At 43.8% G+C, this 20,275-nt stretch overlaps 1 protein-coding gene across 4 annotated transcripts in view; it reads left to right on the forward strand.

Moving 5' to 3' along the window:
- Positions 1 to 20,275, forward strand: part of LOC139373223 (ras association domain-containing protein 7-like) — a 59,518-nt gene that overhangs the window by 22,967 nt on the left and 16,276 nt on the right. For all 4 annotated transcript variants that reach the window (XM_071113502.1, XM_071113482.1, XM_071113471.1 and 1 more), the window contains exons 2-3: positions 18,221 to 18,422; positions 19,002 to 19,984. In XM_071113502.1, coding sequence (XP_070969603.1) covers positions 18,320 to 18,422; positions 19,002 to 19,984 — 1,086 coding nt within the window. In that variant the 5' untranslated portion in view covers positions 18,221 to 18,319. The remainder of the gene's footprint in view (positions 1 to 18,220; positions 18,423 to 19,001; positions 19,985 to 20,275) is intronic.

Consider the following 20,275-nt stretch of genomic DNA (forward strand, 5'->3'; position numbering starts at 1 on the left):
CACACACTCTCTCACACTTCTGCCCTTATCCCACTCTCCCAGGGATAGTCACTCTCTCCCTAGGTCAATATTAGGTGTGTGATAGGAGGTTAGCATACCTCTGACCTTAGCCATGGAGCCACATGTTAATCTACAACACCTGTTTATTACTAAGACGTTATAGTGTAATGGGATAGCATTGGCTGTTGGTTGATACAGTATCCTATGCATGGCCCCAAGTTATAACAAATATTTCCCTAGTGTTAGGGTGAAGGAATGGAACTAGATGAGTTCAGTTTAATTGAAACCAGTGTTGAAGGGACTGAGTTTGTTGTTGTTAACTATCCATTGCATGGCCCCAGCTAAGTTGAGAGACTTGGGAGGTAGCCTAACTGGGTGGAATGCAGCACAGATCTCATCTGTTAAAACATTCATCCAGCCCGCAAGTCCTTGTTTTGCATTTGGAGTCATATATTTTGACGTCTGTCCCAGCCTTGTTAAAGTATGCACACCTACACTAGTCTGGACTGGATCCTAAAGACTCCCACTGTTGTTTGGTTTTAGGCTATAGACAGTGGTGTAGTGAAGGGTAAATGCAACTAAATGCAGTTTAACCACCATTTGTTTTTGCACGACAGTGAGCGTTATCTTATTCACCGTGACAGGTGATCAGTTTACCCAGCTATTTGTTTACCACAACAACATTGGCTATAGACAACTCTCAACGTAGTATTTGGGGTTTAACATATAACACTTGGAATGGGTCTCATTTGGAACATTTTGGAGCATACTGCTGGAACATTAAATCCCCAAAAGGAAAACAAAAAAGCAGCCTGAAGTGGCCCTACTGTAGCTTTTTTGACTGGTAAGCTTCAGGAAGGTGGTCACGTGTGTTTGTGAGGCAGAGATCTTGGGTTCGAGCCTCGGTGTGAGCCGAATCAGGAGGAAGCGGTACTCCCTAAGCAAGCAGCGGAACGTCCTTTACATTAGCAGACATGGAAAGAGCCTTAAATGATTATTGAGACCAGCCCAGTGCTACTGGAGGCCGACATGCGCACACACAGATGAGACTAGAACAGGGCCTACGAATATAACTGTCCTCAGTGCAATTTAAGGGTACCAACTTAGTCAGTCTTGTAATTGCACTCTCTCTGTTCTTTAATTAAGTCAATGAGTACGTTTACATGCACACAATAATGCGATTATAGTCCGACTAATTTAATTGTTTGATTTTTTTAAAATTACAAGCTTTGAAAGAAGAACGATTTCCCTAGTAATACTGTTTAAAACATTCTACCACAGCAAACATATTATTTGGAAGCCTATTTGTTTCGGAGTTAGGAGATAAACTCAGCAAAAAAAGAAACGGCCCTTTTTCAGGACCCTGTCTTTCAAAGATAATTCATAAAAAATTCAAATAACTTCACAGATCTTCATTGTAAAGTGTTTAAACATTGTTTCCCATGCTTGTTCACGGACAGCTGATCGTCCTCGCAGTGGCAGACCACGTGTAACAACACCTGCACAGGATCGGTACATCCGAACATCACTCCAGCGGGACAGGTACACGATGGCAACAACAACTGCCTGAGTTACACCAGGAATGCACAATTCCTCCGTCAGTGCTCAGACTGTTCGAAATAGGCTGATAGAGGCTGGACTGAGGGCTTGTAGGCCTGTTGTAAGGCAGGTCCTCACCAGACATCACCGGCAACAACGTCAGCTATGGGCACAAACCCACCGTCGCTGGACCAGACAGGACTGGCAAAAAGTGCTCTTCACTGACGAGTCGTGGTTTTGTCTCACCAGGGGTGATGGTCGGATTCGCATTTATCGTTGAAGGAATGAGCGTTACACCGAGACCTGTACTCTGGAGCGGGATCGATTTGGAGGTGGATGGTCCGTCATGGTCTGGGGCGGTGTGTCACAGCATCATCGGACTGAGCTTGTTGTCATTACAGGCAATCTCAACGCTGTGCGTTACAGGGAAGACATCCTCCTCCCTCATGTGGTACACTTCCTGAGCATGTCTGGGACCTGTTGAATCGGAGGGTGAGGGCTAGGGCCATTCCCTCCAGAAATGTCTGGGAACTTGCAGGTGCCTTGGTGGAAGAGTGGGGTAACATCTCACAGCAAGAACTGGCAAATCTGGTGTAGTCCATGAGGAGGAGATGCACTGCAGTACTTAATGCAGCTGGTGGCTTCACCAGATACTGACTGTTACTTTTGATTTTGAACCCCCCTTTGTTCAGGGACACATTATTCAAGTTCTGTTCGTCACATGTCTGTGGAACTTGTTCAGTTTGTGTCTCAGTTGTTGAATCTTGTTATGGTCATACAGATATTTACACAGTTTGCTGAAAATGAAGGCAGTTGACAGTGAGAAGACGTTTCTTTTTTTTCTGAGTTTATAAAGTTGGGATGTAAACTACTAAGACGCATACATTCAGTTGTTTCAAACTCACTTCACTCGCATAAGGTGTGTGTGTGTGTGTGTGTGTGTGTGTGTGTGTGTGTGTGTGTGTGTGTGTGTGTGTGTGTGTGTGTGTGTGTGTGTGTGTGTGTGTGTGTGTGTGTGTGTGTGTGTGTGTGTGTGTGTGTGTGTGTGTGTGTGTGTGTGTGTGTGTGTGTGTGTGTGTGTGTGTGTGTGTGTGTGTGTGTATTTGTTTATTTTAAACTGGTCCTAATTTTTTTTTAATTGCCCAGAAAACCAGGTGTTCTAATCAGCGTAGGTTTACTTCGATGTTTACATTATACGGATTTAAGATGAGCAGAGTTGGGTGTTTACATGATTATTGCATATTCTGCCTACTGCCATAATCAGTTTAACATCAAATTATTACTGTGCATGTAAACATACTCAATGACCCAAACCTCAAACCCACGGCTCCGTAGTTACTGTAGTTTATTTTATTTAAGAAAATACAAAGTGTTTGTATCCCTGAGTCGATATATGATCATGAGTCATAATGCCTGATCAAGCCCAATCAGGAATACTATCAGGAATATCACTTTGTATTTTTCTCAAATGAAAACACACGATTACTCATCAACAACAACACTAAAGTAAAGTGCAATATACATTTGACAGTGAAATCAATATGTAAACATAGCTCAGACATTGTATAAGCCTTTGCTATAATGTTTTCTTACAAAGAGAAAAATATGCTCACTTGTGTGACGTGTGTTTGTAGCACGGTACTTTTCGTCTCCCACTCTGGGGTAATGTGACGGGCTGTCACTACGTAGCTGTCTGTAGCCCTGGAGGTCCATCCATCTGTAGTCAACGCAACACATGGTGCATTGGCCAATTCATTGACATCTTCAGATTTAGCTTGCTAGTATAGAGTGGGTACTACCTGTTTGCTGAAATGGGTGCGAGAGTGCGACGTTCATAACCTGGCGCGAGCACTTTCATGAGGTGCTGAGTCTGACACCCCCTATTCTCAACCACCAAGAATCGGTGCATATCCGCGGCTATAAACAGACCTATCGCTCTTGTAATTTTTTGGGCCCGGTCAGATTCGGCAGCGAAAGGCTGCTTGTATGTAGAGGGGAGACCACGTTTGTATTGTTTTTATCCAGTGGTAGGAATACTGGGTTGTGTCAACATGTTTGAGGTGTTGGCAGCTGCATAGACTATTCTCATTTAGCAGTGGCTACATAGTACTGTTATCTCTGTTTCCATCACCGTTGTAATCTACTTTTTTCCAACATTTTCCCCAACTGGAGAATTAAACGACGATGGAGAATTCTCCTGTTTTATTGACCATCACTCGCCATTGTACAGAACTAGTGCCCAGCTGCACCTCGCAAAAGGACAGTTTGAAATGCGGCAATTAAGATTCGAAATGTAATTACAACGTGCGCATAGGCTCTAGTTGTTTTAACGGAATAGCCTGAAATGTAATTTTTCTGCCCCGATTCACTCAAAAGGTATACAACGCAGCGTAGGCATAACGTATAGGCCTAGTGTGTTTATGTTTATTCGGTACACCCCTAATTGTGTGTGCGTTCTGCATTTGTGTGCACTTTGTGTGCGTGATCTCGACTCTGCCAGGCCTGCAGTAGTGCTGAGTCAGGTAGAGAGTGTATAATTACACATAGAGGTGCCCATCAGCAGTCTGTGTCTAGCCTAGGGGAAAGGAATATCTAGTCAGTTGCACATCTGAATGCCTTGAACCGAAAAGTGTCTTAGGCATTTAACACAACCCCTCTGAATCAGAGAAGTGCTGCATGGATTGAAGTCCACATCATCGGAGCCAGTCGGGGTTAACTGCCTTAAGGGCATAATGGCAGATATTTTCCAATTTGACAACTCTAGGATTTGAACCAGTGACCTTTCGGTTACTGGCCCAACGCTCTTAACCGATTAGCAATACAGCCTCCTGTTCTCTGTAGAGCTCAGTAGTCACACCAGTCACTCCTCTCCATCTCTCAAGGTGCTGAGTAATGATGACAAGGCTAAGTCCTCTTCTCTTCTCTGTTCTAAAACCTCATCACCTTCAGGCAGCCAGGCCAGTCATGTATTTCTCTTAGTAAAAAGGCTGTATAGGGCTGAGCCACAATGAGTAACCTTCTATTGTCCCCAAAAACTTTGGCAGCAGTATAGTTTACATGAGTAAATAAAGTGTTTATCCAGTTGAAGCAGTTGTGGTAGTGTCTGAGGTAGGGCTTAGGAACTAGACCTATGAGTAAGCCTTTATTGTTGTCTTTATTAGCCCTAAAGCTGTGCCTGCTACATCGTTCAGCACTCTCCAAACTTTAATTTTTGCTGACGCGTGCGTGTCAAACACCCACCTAAAATAGACTTTTACCGCCCTACCAAGTAAACAGAAGCAAAATTAATCAGAGCACTGGGAACACTAATCTAGTGAACAGAGTGTATAGTCAGTTATTCTTACTATTTTCTGCATTGTATAATAATAGTGAAGACATCAAAACTATGAAATAACACATTATGGAGCTGTTCTTGCCATAATATGGACTTGGTCTTTTACCTAATAGGGTTATCTTCTGTATACCACCCCTACCTTGTCACAACACAACTGACTGGCTCAAAAGCATTAAGAAGGAAAGAAGTTCCACAAATTCACTTTTAACAATGCACACCTGTTAATTGAAATGCATTCCAGGTGACTACCTCATGAACCTGGTTGAGAGAATGCCAAGAGTGTGCAAAGCTGTCATCAAGGGAAAGGGTGGCTACTTTGAAGAATCTTTAAATATAAATTATATTTAGATTTTGTCTAACACTTTTTGGGTTACTACATGATTCCATATGTGTTATTTCATAGTTTTGATGTCTTCACTATTATTATGCAATGTAAAACGTTTAAAAAACGTTTAAAAAACTTGAATGAGTAGGTGTCCAAGTGTTTGACTGGTACTGTAGATGGCTAAACGGTTGAGCTAGGCTAGTTAAAGCAGCCAAGGCAGTGAATCTAGTCATGCCAGGGAGTTGATGAGGTAGGGGTCATTAGTGTGAGTAAACCTTATATTCTTCTCTTAGCAGGATTTAACCACTGATTGGACCTGACTATATCAACTGTTTTGTCCAGAAAAACAGTTTCTCTGCTATGGTTTAGAGTACGACCCTGTCATCAAGTCACCGTCCCACTGACTGACTCTGACTGCTGCTGATGAGAAGTCAACTCCTTGGTCAGTATTGCCATGCTTGGCGTTACACGTGGGTGGAGAAGAGTAGCTAGTTAATGACTGTTGAGTTTTCACCAAGACTGTTTTTAACACTGTGCTGCTTGGCTACAGGACTGACACTGCAGTGAGGTGCTGTGAGGTGAATGAAGCCGTCTGTCTGTCTGCCTGTAGGTCCGTGAGCCTTGTCATATTTTTTACCTGGTTAATAATCAATGACTTTGTAAAACCTATGTGTTGTTGCTACAGTAGGTTTATATGTAATCCAACTGGGTGGTTACTCTGCATCTTTTAAACTGAGTGAGATGTTGCTCAACTGTGCCTGCACTATTAACAGACCACTAAAACACTGTTGAGGTGCTTTGAGGACAATATAAAATATGTTGTAATTCTTGCAGCAAATTAACCCACAAACCAGTAATCCAATCAGTATAATGGATTGATACTGATGTCTGGAGGAGTGATGTGTTCTATGGTAGTGCCTGATGCCTCCTGCTGTCATTAGCATCTGAATAGAGCTACCACTGACAGACAGAGGGGATGTTTTCAGAGAGGTGCTGCCGGCCGGTCACGTGTTTGGGATTTGTTCAGAGAAATATTTGCCAAATTGAATGTGCTGTGAAATGCATTATTCATGATTTGTTTCTGCGCTTCATTCGCTGGGAGAACAAGCAACCGCTCAATCTAATTAGCAAGCTGTGTGTCTAGAGAGGCTGCAGCAGCCTGGCCCCCTCCTCTGTGCGAGAGAACACACACACACAGCCACATCGACTCTGAAACAGGAGAAAGCAAACGTGCCTCTACCTCCACACACAGGGAACGTTCTGCTTTCTGATGTTTTGCTAAGAGCGCCAACTAAACCTTCCATTGAGGTTTTGTTGTTGTTCAAACCTCTTTACTTCCTTGTCACAGACTGTAAAGGCTACAGTAATCTGCTCCAGTCTTAGGTGTGGTTCTGTTTGAAAAGTTCTCCAGGAATCAGTCTTTTATAGGGCTGCATGTGGAGGCTCCAGAAGATCAGAGATCTTATTTCTTCCAGGGCCTGTGACCACTCCCTGTTCTCTACTGCAGTCAGTCAGCCAGTCAGTAACTGCAGCTCAGTTGGTGGACCAAACTACAGCTAATCATTTCTGCATGTGAACACTTGTGATTAGATATAGCTTACTGTTAGATGCAGTTCTGTGTCTGTGTTCAGAGTGTCAGTATGCCACACACTGAGATCTAGTACAAGAAGACTGCACACTGAGATCTAGTACAAGAAGACTGCACACAGATCTAGTACAAGAAGACTGCACACTGAGATCTAGTACAAGAAGACTGCACACAGATCTAGTACAAGAAGACTGCACACTGAGATCTAGTACAAGAAGACTGCACACTGAGATCTAGTACAAGACTGCACACTGAGATCTAGTACAAGAAGACTGCACACAGATCTAGTACAAGAAGACTGCACACTGAGATCTAGTACAAGAAGACTGCACACAGATCTAGTACAAGAAGACTGCACACTGAGATCTAGTACAAGAAGACTGCACACTGAGATCTAGTACAAGAAGACTGCACACAGATCTAGTACAAGAAGACTGCACACTGAGATCTAGTACAAGAAGACTGCACACTGAGATCTAGTACAAGAAGACTGCACACTGAGATCTAGTACAAGAAGACTGCACACAGATCTAGTACAAGACTGCACACTGAGATCTAGTACAAGAAGACTGCACACTGAGATCTAGTACAAGAAGACTGCACACTGAGATCTAGTACAAGAAGACTTACACACTGACATCTAGTACAAGAAGACTGCACACTGACATCTACAGTATGCTCCCATGTGGTGTATTAAAACATGTCTTAATGTTTCCTGACTCTTGTACAGAAGGAGCCTATTCTTTAAACCTGCAGCACCTGGTTGTGTGTATGTCATCTTTTCTTTTGTACATGTTCTGTAGTGGAGACATCAGGTGGGGTAGTTAGATTGTCAAAACCCTGCTGGATGATGATGATGTGACCTAACTGGCTGCTCTCAGCTTATATCTGTGCCAGAGCTCTTATCAGCCTCACTTGGAGCTGTGAGGGACAGAGGAAGAATGGAGGGAATGAGGGATGTAAAAAGAGGACAAAATAAAGTTTAATCAACAGTTTTATTATAGTGTTATTGCTGTCCCACGTGGAGCAGAATGGTCATAAAACAGATAGACAGCCAGACAAGACTGAACCAACAAAGCCAGTAATGAGTGTCAAGCCTAACAAACAAAGCAAGCGAGAGGACAACATAAATATTTGGGCGTCTGCTGTGACAGACAGTGCTCTACATTACTAGTGGGAGCGCCTCCACTGTGCAGATGGGACCAGGGTGGTTGGTGCCAGCCTGTTACAGTCTCTGCACAGCCGGCAGAGTCGAGCACATCACTAGGGCATTGCCCACTACCCAAACAGCCACAAAGAAACTCATTATCACACTGTTTACTTCAGGGAGCTGTTTACTTTTGTGTATCAAGGACAGTGTGTATTTTCCTTTGAATGATGATAAGAGAGAGGGAACAGTAGAGGGAGAAAGTTTGTGTGTGTGAAAAGAATGAGTGTGTTTAAAACTGTGTGTGTTGTCTTGGAAATTCTTACACAGAGACACTTGAAGTCGATCTTAAATGAATCATTGTTTATTTGTCAGCGCGCTGGAGAGGTTCCAACCAACTCAATGCACCATAGTACACATGTCAATCAGGAGCTTTCTCTGGCCAGACCCCAGTCTTATATACAACTTAACACAGACAAATTATATTTGCATGATTTAGCACAGTGAATTAATCTTTACCATTTTGTTTCATTCATGTGACCAACCAATACTGGTTCATGATATGTGACAGACCAATACCCCACGAGGCTTCTTCTCTCTAAGCTGAGACCTTGAAACTGAGATATCTTTTGTTTGTTCTCAAAACACGGTCTGGGCGTACTGCCAAATTGCAGCTACTGATAGTGAGGATTTGTACAGTCAGCCACTTGCATTAACAAAGAAATTGGTTATTAGAACCGCACATGATTAGAAGACAGAAGTTGGTTAAAAGAAAAGCACAAACATTAAAATGTGCTCTACAGTGTCATTTTCTGAAGGTGTGTGTGTGTGTGTGTGTTTGTGTGTACTACATACTCTCCTTTGTTCTTCTCATTGTTCTCCTCTTGTCCATGGGTGTACAATGAAGCTCTGACAAGGGGTTCTCTCACTCACTCTGATTGTACAGTAATAGTTGTGGGCAGGTATATATTTGAATTAGGCTGCAGTGCAGTCAGTGTAGAGACACACACACATGCATACGCACGCATCTGTCCCGCTCCTTGTTCTTGTTCACTGTTTAAGGGGAAGGTGTTGAAGCGGACTCATAACTTAAACACTTGTGGAATGTTTACTCCTCACCTTTATCCTCTGATTCATTTCCCAAAAGCGTTACTCCAGGTGACTAACAGTAATCAATCAATTCCTCCTTTGTGTAGGTTTGGATGGGAAGGTTTTTGTGTGTGTGTGTGTGTGTGTGTGTGTGTTCTCCTCTATGAACAGCTGTAGAGTACATATGGAGACATAGTCATGCTCTGCTTGTTTTGGCCCTGTGCTATACACAGGCTGACACTGTAGCTCATATAGACACACACACACACACAGAGAGATGCTACCCACTTTGTCTGCGTGGGCTTTGATGCTGATCACTTGAGAAAAACCTGTACCTAGTCTAGTTTAACATGTTCTGCTCTGTAGAGATGTGTTCCTGTCCCCTTGAGAGCTGACCCTAGTAGCTCAGCTGAGATTCAACTAGACACAGGCCACCAATGAATGACCAACACCTCTACTGTAAGGTGAAACTTGGAGTTGGTTAGCATGGACCAGTGTTTGTGTGCTTGTGTCAATCTGTGTGTGTGAGTGACTGGTATGTTTCGTGTGTTTAGGGTGATCTACGGAGTGTGCGTGAAGCCACAGGAATGTGTGCTGATGGTTGTCATGGTAAGAGGTTATCAGGGCGGGAACTCTTCTCTTATTCACCCTATTCACTCTTAAGGACTAGCTGTGACTAGTCCGTCTTAGGCTTCAGAACACCAGACTAGACCCAAATGCTGTCTGTCAGTGTGTCTCTTTCATTGGTATAATGATGAGTGTGTGCAGCAGGCAGCCATGCTGGAGGGTTCTCTTGGCCTCTCATTGATCAGAGAGAGAGTGGCTGGGTGGGTGATGATGAAAAGAGAAGAGAATGGAAGGGCACATGTCTGTTCACTGTTCTGTCTCGCTGGGTGGATCTGGGCTGAACTGGAAGATAATGAGCAGAGCAGCGGGTGAGGGGATGGGGTCGGGGCGGATGCTTTGTCTCTACTCCGAGACTTTTGGGTGTGGAGGGCCTGGGTGGATATGTGTGTTTTTGAAAACTTCTGGTTGCCCGAGTAGTGGTGGGTGGGTGTGTTTCTGAATGCATGTGAGCGGTCTGTGCGGATCCTCCACACCCTTCACACACTCAAACACCCTGCACACAACCACAGAGATGCATGTCAGTCAGGCCTGGAGACTCCACTGTAAGGATGTGGTGAAGTTGACCTCAAGACATTTGGGGTTGGAGAAGCTGTCAGCTGGATTCTCATTGGACATATCCCAGAATAGAAGTGCACCATTAAATATGTATGCTATTTCATGCTGTTGTTGGGGGCTTAAAATATAAGTAGGGCCTAGGCGTAGTTGCCATGGTTTTCACTAGATTCTAGAAGATACCATAGATATCTGCAGTGGTGTAAAAAGTACCCAAACATCATTCTTGAGTAAAAGTAAAGATACTTTTACTTTAGTTATTTTCTATTAAAGGTGAGTCACCCAGTAAAATACTACTTGAGTAAAATTATTTGGTTTTAAATACAGTATATCACAAAAGTGAGTTCACCCCTCACATTTCTGTAAATATTTGAGTATATCTTTTCATGTGACAACACTGAAGAAATTACACTTTGCTACAATGTAAAGTAGTGAGTGTACAGCTTGTATAACAGTGTACATTTGCTGTCCCCTCAAAATAACTCAACACACAGCCATTAATGTCTAAACTGCTGCCAACAAAAGTGAGTACACCCCTCAGTGAAAATGTTCAAATTGGGCCCAATTAGCCATTTTCCCTCCCCGGTGTCATGTGACTCGTTAGTGTTACAAGGTCTCAGGTGTGAATGGGGAGCAGGTGTGTTCAATTTGGTATCATCGCTCTCACACTCCCTCATACTGACTGGTCACTGAAAGTTCAACATGGCACCTCATGGCAAAGAACTCTCTGAGGATCTGAAAAAAAGAATTGTTGCTCTACATAAAGATGGCATAGGGTACAAGAAGATTGCCAAGACCCTGAAACTGAGCTGCAGCACGGTGGCCAAGACCATACAGCGGTTTAACTGGACAGATTCCACTCAAAACAGGCCTCGCCATGGTCGACCAAAGAAGTTGAGTGCACGTGCTCAGCGTCATATCCAGAGGTTGTCTTTGGGAAATAGACGTATGAGTGCTGCCATCATTGCTGCAGAGGTTGAAGGGGTGGGGGGTCAGCCTGTCAGTGCTCAGACCATACGCCGTACACTGCATCATATTGGTCTGCATGGCTGTCGTCCCAGAAGGAAGCCTCTTCTAAAGATGATGCACAAGAAAGCCCGCAAACAGTTTGCTGAAGACAAGCAGACTAAGGACATGGATTACTGGAACCATGTCCTGTGGTCTGATGAGACCAAGATAAATGTATTTGGTTCAGATGGTGTCAAGCGTGTGTGGCAGCAACCAGGTGAGGAGTCCAAAGACAAGTGTCTTGCCTACAGTCAAGCATGGTGATGGGAGTGTCATGGTCTGGGGCTGCATGAATGCTGCCGGCACTGGGGACCTACAGTTCATTGAGGGAACCATGAATGCCAACATGTACTGTGACATACTGAAGCAGAGCATGATCTCCTCCCTTCGGAGACTGGGCCGCAGGGCAGTATTCCAACATGATAACGACCCCAAACACACCTCCAAGACGACCACTGCCTTGCTAAAGAAGCAGAAGGTAAAGGTGATGGACTGGCCAAGCATGTCTCCAGACCTAAATCCTATTGAGCATCTGTGGGGCATCCTCAAACGGAAGGTGGAGGAGTGCAAGGTCTCTAACATCCACTAGCTCCGTGATGTTGTCATGGAGGAGTGGAAGAGGACTCCAGTGGCAACCTGTGAAGCTCTGGTGAACTCCATGCCCAAGAGGGTTAAGGCAGTGCTGGAAAATGGTTTAGACATTAATGGCTATGTTATTATTATTTTTATTTACAAATTTACACTGTTATACAAGCTGTACACTCACTACTTTACATTGTAGCAAAGTGTAATTTCTTCAGTGTTGTCACATGAAAAGATATACTTAAATATTTACAAAAATGTGAGGGGTGTATTCAATATTGTGATATACTGTATACTTAAGTATCAAAAAAGGAATAGTACAAATAATTTTAACTTCCTTATATTAAGAACCAAATTACACCATTTTTAATTGTTTTAATTTACAGAAAGCCAGGGCCACACACCAACACTGTTATAATTTACAAATTAAGTATTTGCGTTTAGTGAGTCTGCCAGATCGGAGACAATAAGGGTGACCAGGGATGTTTTTCTTGACAACTGTGTGAATTTTACAATTTTCCTGTCCTGCTAAGCATTCCAAATGTAACAAGTACTTTTGTTGTCAGGGAAAAGGTATTGAGTAAAAAGCACATTATTTTCTTTAGGAATGTAGTGAAGTAAAAGTTGTCAAAAATATAAATAGTAAAGTACAGATGCCCCCCAAAAAACTACATAAGCAGTACTTTAATTGATGTGTATGTAAGTACTTTACACCACTGGATATCTGCCACATATACATACTGCTGTTGTTCCTGAGACAGAGTGACAATGGCCAGGCAGTAAGTCACATGAGACTGTGAGGCTGGTTTGTTTCCTGTTGATGTGGTTGATCACATTTCACTGACTAAGAGGTATGTTTTTGTGGAAAAATTACATATCTTCATGGAACACACAACTCCTAAGCTGTCACATGGCGTCATAGGTAGTGTGAGAACCTGTCACACACAACCCCCCCAACACACCAGGGCTCGTTTGGCCAATAAGACCTGGCCAGGTGAGGTGCTGTAGGAGAGCTTGTCATGCTAGATAAGATAGAGATGTTGGATAGGGGTCAGGGCACAGATACCTCTGTCCTTACCTCATCTCCTCACCTTATTTTACAACCATCTGAAAACACTAGATCTAGTCAATTTAATCTTTGGAGACCTATATATATATATATATATATATATATATATATATATATATATATATATATATATATATATATATATATATACTTTTACACTTGCTTTCATCTATCGTCCAGTTCTGCAGGATCATTGCCAGTGATGCGGAAATGAAGCCATTTTGGAGAATTCAGATGCTGTATTTGTTACGGTTTCCTTCCTGAGTGTGATGAGTGGTGTATCTCAAAGGGCACAGAGCCTGGCTCTGACAGGGGGAGTTGGTGTTGGATACCATGTTACATTTACTGGGTTACTGTATATGTGTCATAGTCTTAGTCCTCTCACAGACAAAGGAGAGTTTGTTCCAGTGTCTTTCTCACTCTCTCTCTCACACACACACACACACACACACACACAAGGTGGCATTCCACTGCTCTCGGCCTGGGTCCAGTTTCCCAAAAGCATCTTAAGGCTAAGTTCATCGTTAGAATGTTCGTAGGAGCATAATGAAATCTATGAGCGGTTTCCCAAAATCATCATTATTAACATTGCACTTGAAAACGCTTGTAATCTAACGTCTGCCTCAGACCACTTGTAGAGCAGCTAAGTGCGTAGTTAGATGCTTTTTTGCTCTCCCGCATTACTTTATACACAGATCTCTGCTAAGCATAGAATCACATGGTTTATCCGTCTCTCTGTGACCACCAATAACTTCAGAACAAAGTTGAGTACAAATATAAAGTTGCCCATGTCTGCAATTGATATAAACAATCGACGTATAAAAAGATGGTTTAAATAAAAACTGAGATGACTGCATTAAATTACAGATAGTAGGCTATATGCCCATTTCAATCATAGTGAAATGCATTTAATGTTCAATCAATTGAGTTCTGTTTTGCTACTTGTACTGTCATTCGTCTCATAATATTTCATGATGTGTAACCTAACGTGCTCAATGGTTTGCCAAATCGGTGATTTAGTGCATTTTTATTGGGTAAGCATTAGAATAAGCTGCCTCAATATTTGCAGCCGTAGGTGGTAATATCTCTCTAGGAGCTCCTCCGTCATCAGTATTGTGAAATAATGTTAAGTAAAGATTTGAATGCTGATCCAAGAGCAGGCGCTCCCTTTATGTTGATAATATCAGTATTGACACATGCTCCAACAATGCTTAGCGACCGCTCTCTCCGCGCGGTGTTTTAGAAACATGTTATATCTTCAGCCGTTGTGAGATATATTTGAGTCATTATTATGTAAAGCCATTTGAATTCAATCACTTTTTGACATCTTCGCTTTTCATTTAAATGAAACTTTCCATATACGTTTGACCATGGAAGAGGTGGTCAGATAGGGACTTTTTGTTACCTGAATGCCAAAACATTCAGGAGATAAAGGTGTTCAAAATTAACCCATTTTACATACCTCACCATACCATAAGACACCCATGTCTTCGTCACTGGAAAATATAAACGGTTGAGTTTGATATCATTTTAAAGCGTACAAATAGGGTTGTCAAATTATTTTAATTTCTTTAAAAAAAGTTTTTTATAAAAACTATGACATTTCTGAACTTTTTAATGTCAATTATCTAAATATAAATGTATGGGTTTAGATTTTTTTATATTCACATATGTTGTAGCTTAGACCTACCTTACATCATCTGAGGTTTTGTGTTGTGCTCGCCATCGGTTGAGACACAACATGCTCTTGAATACAGGGTGGGTGTCATTTCAATCATAAATATAATTCATAAAATGGACCTATCCCTTCAGACCACTGTAATTTAGCTGGTACACCACTGACATTTAAATTAAAATGTTAGCTTCTAATTACTACCACAAAGATGGCGGCCGGTCCACCCACCGTTGTCCACCCAATCAACTATCCCCCATAGTACAAAAGTTGACCTATTCTGTGCGAGAAATAAATATTCTAAACATAGTCTGGGAGTTGTGGGATGCAACAGATCAGAACGTTTATCTTAAAATGTTTATAAACTATTAGGCTATTTATTCACATTATAAGCGCAGCAATGCGCACACGGCAGTAGGCTATATGCAGGAATGTTCCATTAGCGGGAAAACACCATTATCAAAAGTGAATAAATATAGTAGGCCTAGCCTATAGAAAGCTGATGGGATCCTCTTCTTTTTAATAGAGGGCATCACTCTTTCTCACGCATTTGCATAGCCTATAGAAAGTTTTGCAACATGAGCTCATGTTGAGTACCAGGCAGTTAGTAAGTTTGGTAGGCTATTAGTGACCACCAGCAGCATCAGAGTTTGGAGAAGCCTAATTACTATGACGAAACGTTCACTTGGCATTTGACTGCCGGTGTGGCGGTAATACGCTCACCGTAACAGCCCTAGCTGTGACTCCTTCTCTGTATGTGGTGTTGTGATAAACTCTGTTGCTTCCCAGCTCGCCCAGTGTTTGGCCTGTTTATAACACATGAGTAATGTTGGGGGTAGCTGGGTCTCAGGTAGGGGAGCTAGCGACGGTATATAAACCGTTATAATAACGGTTTGTTAAGAAATATGGAATTATTGTGATCATCAGATGAAGTCCTGCATTCCTGCGGGGCAGCTCCCCTATAGACGACCACAGCCGACAGTCATTGAGGAAGAGATAATGGAGGATTTTAGTAAAAACACCTCAGAGAGAGGAGGAGCTAGGCTAGGGGTTTGAGCTCGAACACTAGCTGTGCTGTGGGCCAGTTACAGAGCAAGTGGGTCATTTGACCTATTACTCATGTTGACATAACTTATGTAAGAGTCACACTGCCAGATCAGTGTGTATGGCCTTACATATGCCAAATGAGAAACTGTATAGCCTACTACTACTACTACTATCGTTAATAAAAGTTTTAGGTCTGTGTGTGTACTTTACCACCCAAGGCTATAGACTTTGAGTCAGGCAGTGTGTGTTATTGCCTTGTTATTTGTGGAATACAGATGAAGTAAAGTCATAAAACGTCACACAGCAGGGGAGTGGTTAGTGCTGTTCCTGTTCCTCATTGAGAAATCCACTTAGGCCTAAATCTCCTCCTGTGTTAGGATACCTGCTGCTTTTCTCTGAAGTTCCAGGTCTGCCAGGTCAGCTACTGGTGAGAAGCATCTACAGTGCCTTGAGAAAGTATTCGGCCCCCTTGAACTTTGCGACCTTTTGCCACATTTCAGGCTTCAAACATAAAGATATAAAACAGTTTTTTTTTGTGAAGAATCAACAACAAGTGGGACACAATCATGAAGTGGAACGACATTTATTGGATATTTCAAACTTTTTTAACAAATCAAAAACTGAAAAATTGGGTGTGCAAAATTATTGAGCCCCCTTACTTTCAGTGCAGCAAACTCTCTCCAGAAGTTCAGTGAGGATCTCTGAATGATCCAATGTTGACCTAAATGACTAATGATGATAAATACAATCCACCTGTGTGTAATCAAGTCTCCGTATAAATGCACCTGCACTGTGATAGTCTCAGAGGTCCGTCAAAAGCGCAGAGAGCATCATGAAGAACAAGGAACACACCAGGCAGGTCCGAGATACTGTTGTGAAGAAGTTTAAAGCCGGATTTGGATACAAAAATATTTCCCAAGCTTTAAACATCCCAAGGAGCACTGTGCAAGCGATAATATTGAAATGGAAGGAGTATCAGACCACTGCAAATCTACCAAGACCTGGCCGTCCCTCTAAACTTTCAGCTCATACAAGGAGAAGACTGATCAGAGATGCAGCCAAGAGGCCCATGATCACTCTGGATGAACTGCAGAGATCTACAGCTGAGGTGGGAGACTCTGTCCATAGGACAACAATCAGTCGTATATTGCACAAATCTGGCCTTTATGGAAGAGTGGCAAGAAGAAAGCCATTTCTTAAAGATATCCATAACAAGTGTTGTTTAAAGTTTGCCACAAGCCACCTGGGAGACACACCAAACATGTGGAAGAAGGTGCTCTGGTCAGATGAAACCAAAATTGAACTTTTTGGCAACAATGCAAAACGTTATGTTTGGCGTAAAAGCAACACAGCTCATCACCCTGAACACACCATCCCCACTGTCAAACATGGTGGTGGCAGCATCATGGTTTGGGCCTGCTTTTCTTCAGCAGGGACAGGGAAGATGGTTAAAATCGATGGGAAGATGGATGGAGCCAAATACAGGACCATTCTGGAAGAAAACCTGATGGAGTCTGCAAAAGACCTGAGACTGGGACGGAGATTTGTCTTCCAACAAGACAATGATCCAAAACATAAAGCAAAATCTACAATGGAATGGTTCAAAAATAAACATATCCAGGTGTTAGAATGGCCAAGTCAAAGTCCAGACCTGAATCCAATCGAGAATCTGTGGAAAGAACTGAAAACTGCTGTTCACAAATGTTCTCCATCCAACCTCACTGAGCTCGAGCTGTTTTGCAAGGAGGAATGGGAAAAAATGTCAGTCTCTCGATGTGCAAAACTGATAGAGACATACCCCAAGCGACTTACAGCTGTAATCGCAGCAAAAGGTGGCGCTACAAAGTATTAAGGGGGCTGAATAATTTTGCACGCCCAATTTTTCAGTTTTTGATTTGTTAAAAAAGTTTGAAATATCAAATAAATGTTGTTCCACTTCATGATTGTGTCCCACTTGTTGTTGATTCTTCACAAAAAATACAGTTTTATATCTTTTGTTTGAAGCCTGAAATGTGGCAAAAGGTCACAAAGTTCAAGGCACTGTAAGTAGATCACACACACACACACACTCTCTCTCACCTACACACCGAGTGGCTATGGTGCATTCTGCTTGTGCTCTTCTCGGCACTAAGCTGTCATAATGTCTTTGAAGGAGGGCAGCGGAGCATTTAATTGGGTTACAGATCTGAGTTGATGCTCTCCGATCCGTGAGGTACCACCAGAGCTCCAACTAACCAACAGGAAACTTCAGGAACGCAACGCTCGGTTCCGCTCAGCTCCCCAGGGGCAGTGTAATGAAAATCTAAACCTCAGTCACACATACGTCAATAAGGCTCTGTTACGTATAGAGCCTGTAGGAGAGATGTATAAACCCATAGCTTCAATACTCAACAGAGGGTAGAGAGAGAAAGGGGCCATTTGTGTGTGACACAGCTGCGTGTCGGGTGTGTTAAACTGAGCAACAATATTATTCTGCTAGTTTCGAGGGATTACTTTTTTCACCCCCTTTGGCTAGATAACATTGGACGTTTGACAAGTTCTGTGTAACATGAATTTCTGTACTGTGACTAATTGGTTGGTTTTGAGTTTTAAATGTTACATTTTTTTTAACCCTCCTTATCCATGTTTCTCTTCCCTGCAGAGAGGAGTCAGTAGTACCCTGCAGTGCTGAACTGAGCCGAACCGAGCCAAGCGGATCTGAACTGAAGTCCTCATTGCATTTCTTAGCATCGCGTCTCAGATGGAACTGAAGGTGTGGGTGGACGGTGTGGTGCGCGTGGTCTGTGGTCTATCAGAGGAGACTTCCTGCCAGGATGTGGTCATCGCACTGGCTCAGGCCATTGGTCAGTATCTCAGTCCCTCTTCCTTTCTGGGGAGCGAGTTCTTTCCCTCTAAACCCTACGGCTCTTTCCAAACCAACCCTGACTAGCCCCTACTACACCATAGGCACTTTAGATTTAAAAGAATAGGATGGGCATAAGCAATATGGTGAAAATCCCACTGATAGGGTAAGGTGGGACCACTGTGTTATTTATTTCTTCCACCTATCCTTCCTTTCTGACCTCAATGAAGTGCTAAGGGGGAATGGTGCTAGGGGTCGACTTGTTATGGAGCAAGCTTCTGTCACCACACCCTCAGGCTGTATTGAAGCCACATACTGCAGTGCCAAAAACTAAACCCCACTGTCAGGTCATTAGGGAGAGCTTGTCCTCATTTCAGTTTGTTTGAACATGTTTATACATTGTATAAGACTTATATTTGTCATTGCTGAGAGAGTTGAGTTAAGGACTGAAGAACTAGAGTTTAGAGTCTTGTATAGACATTAGGCATATGCCCATTGCCAGAGAGAGTGCAACGAGCTGTTAATGATTTGTGCTAATTTTATGTTGTTTCAATTTTCTGACTCTCTCTTCCTGCCACAGGTCAGACGGGTCGCTACGTGCTGATCCAGAGACTGAGAGATTCAGAGAGGCAGCTGTTAGCCAACGAAAGGCCCCTGGAGTCCCTGGCCAAGTTGGGCCAGCACGGCAACGACGTCCAGTTCTTCCTGCGCCGCACCGGCCCCAGCAGCAGCGATGGACCAGGGTCTGGCTCTGGCTCCACCCAGGACCGGGTCACCCCTCTTTCCATGCCCAAACACCCCGAACCAGAGCCCCTCAAACGCACCCAGCCCAAGAAGTCCCTCACCTTTAACCTGGGGCCCTCCACCTCCCCCAGAACCAAAGCCAAGCAGCTCATTAGGAAGTCTCCCTGCGACTCCCCCAAAGAGAGGTCCTCACCCAGCCCCATTCCTCCCCACCATGCTACCTCCCCCTCCCCACACTCCCCCTCTCCCTCCCCCCACTCTCCCTCCCCTCTCGTGGGCCCGTCCAAAGAGGAGGTTTTCCGGCAGATTCTTCAGCAGCAGGAGAAGCTGAGGGCCTTTGAGGCCCAGCTGGAGGCCATGGAGAGAGACTCTCGGTCCAGGAACAGGGCCTCCCCGGCCTCCTCTCCTTCCCCTGTCCCAGAGGCTCGCCTCCAGGAGGAGATGGAGGCTCTGGAGCAGGCAGCCAGGAGGAACCAGGCCGAGCTGGCCCACGAGACATTCTGGGAGGAAGAGCTGCAGGCAGAGGTGGAAAGGGAGAGGGGGATGAGGAGGAGGCTGGGGGAGCTCCATGCCAAGATGGACGACTGCGGCCGGCGACTCCACGACTTCTCGTCTCGCTCCGCCCAGCTGGAGCAGGCGATCAAACGGGAGAACCTTGGGGGTGGTGCCCATGTTGGGAGGGCCAATCAGGCGGGGGGTGAGGAGTCGCTAGGGGCGATGAGGGCGGAGCTACAGAGCCAGGGGAGGCACAGCGAGGAGCTGGAGGGGGAGTTATCGGAGACGGACAGGGCTCTGGGGAAGGCTGAGTCACTGCTGCAGGTAAGGAGAGAGGGTAGGGCCCTGGAGAGAGGGGTTTAGCTCGCAGTCTCCTTCACCCACACTCCTATTCAGTATCCACGAGAAGGTTGTAGTTCAGTGGTTCCCAAATGGTGGGTCAGTGCTGTGGGACAAACTGATTGAGACCTGGAAAACCAAGTGAGCCAAGGATCCTTGATCAAGGCAAATTGTGTTATCATAGGAACATTTGAAACACTTTATCAAAACATTTTGCGAACCACTGGTGTAGCTACCATCTCTCACCCCCTCTTGTCAGCACACTGCAGCAAACGC

The sequence above is a fragment of the Oncorhynchus clarkii genome, chromosome 2 (assembly GCF_045791955.1).
Source record: "Oncorhynchus clarkii lewisi isolate Uvic-CL-2024 chromosome 2, UVic_Ocla_1.0, whole genome shotgun sequence".
NCBI lineage: Eukaryota > Metazoa > Chordata > Actinopteri > Salmoniformes > Salmonidae > Oncorhynchus > Oncorhynchus clarkii.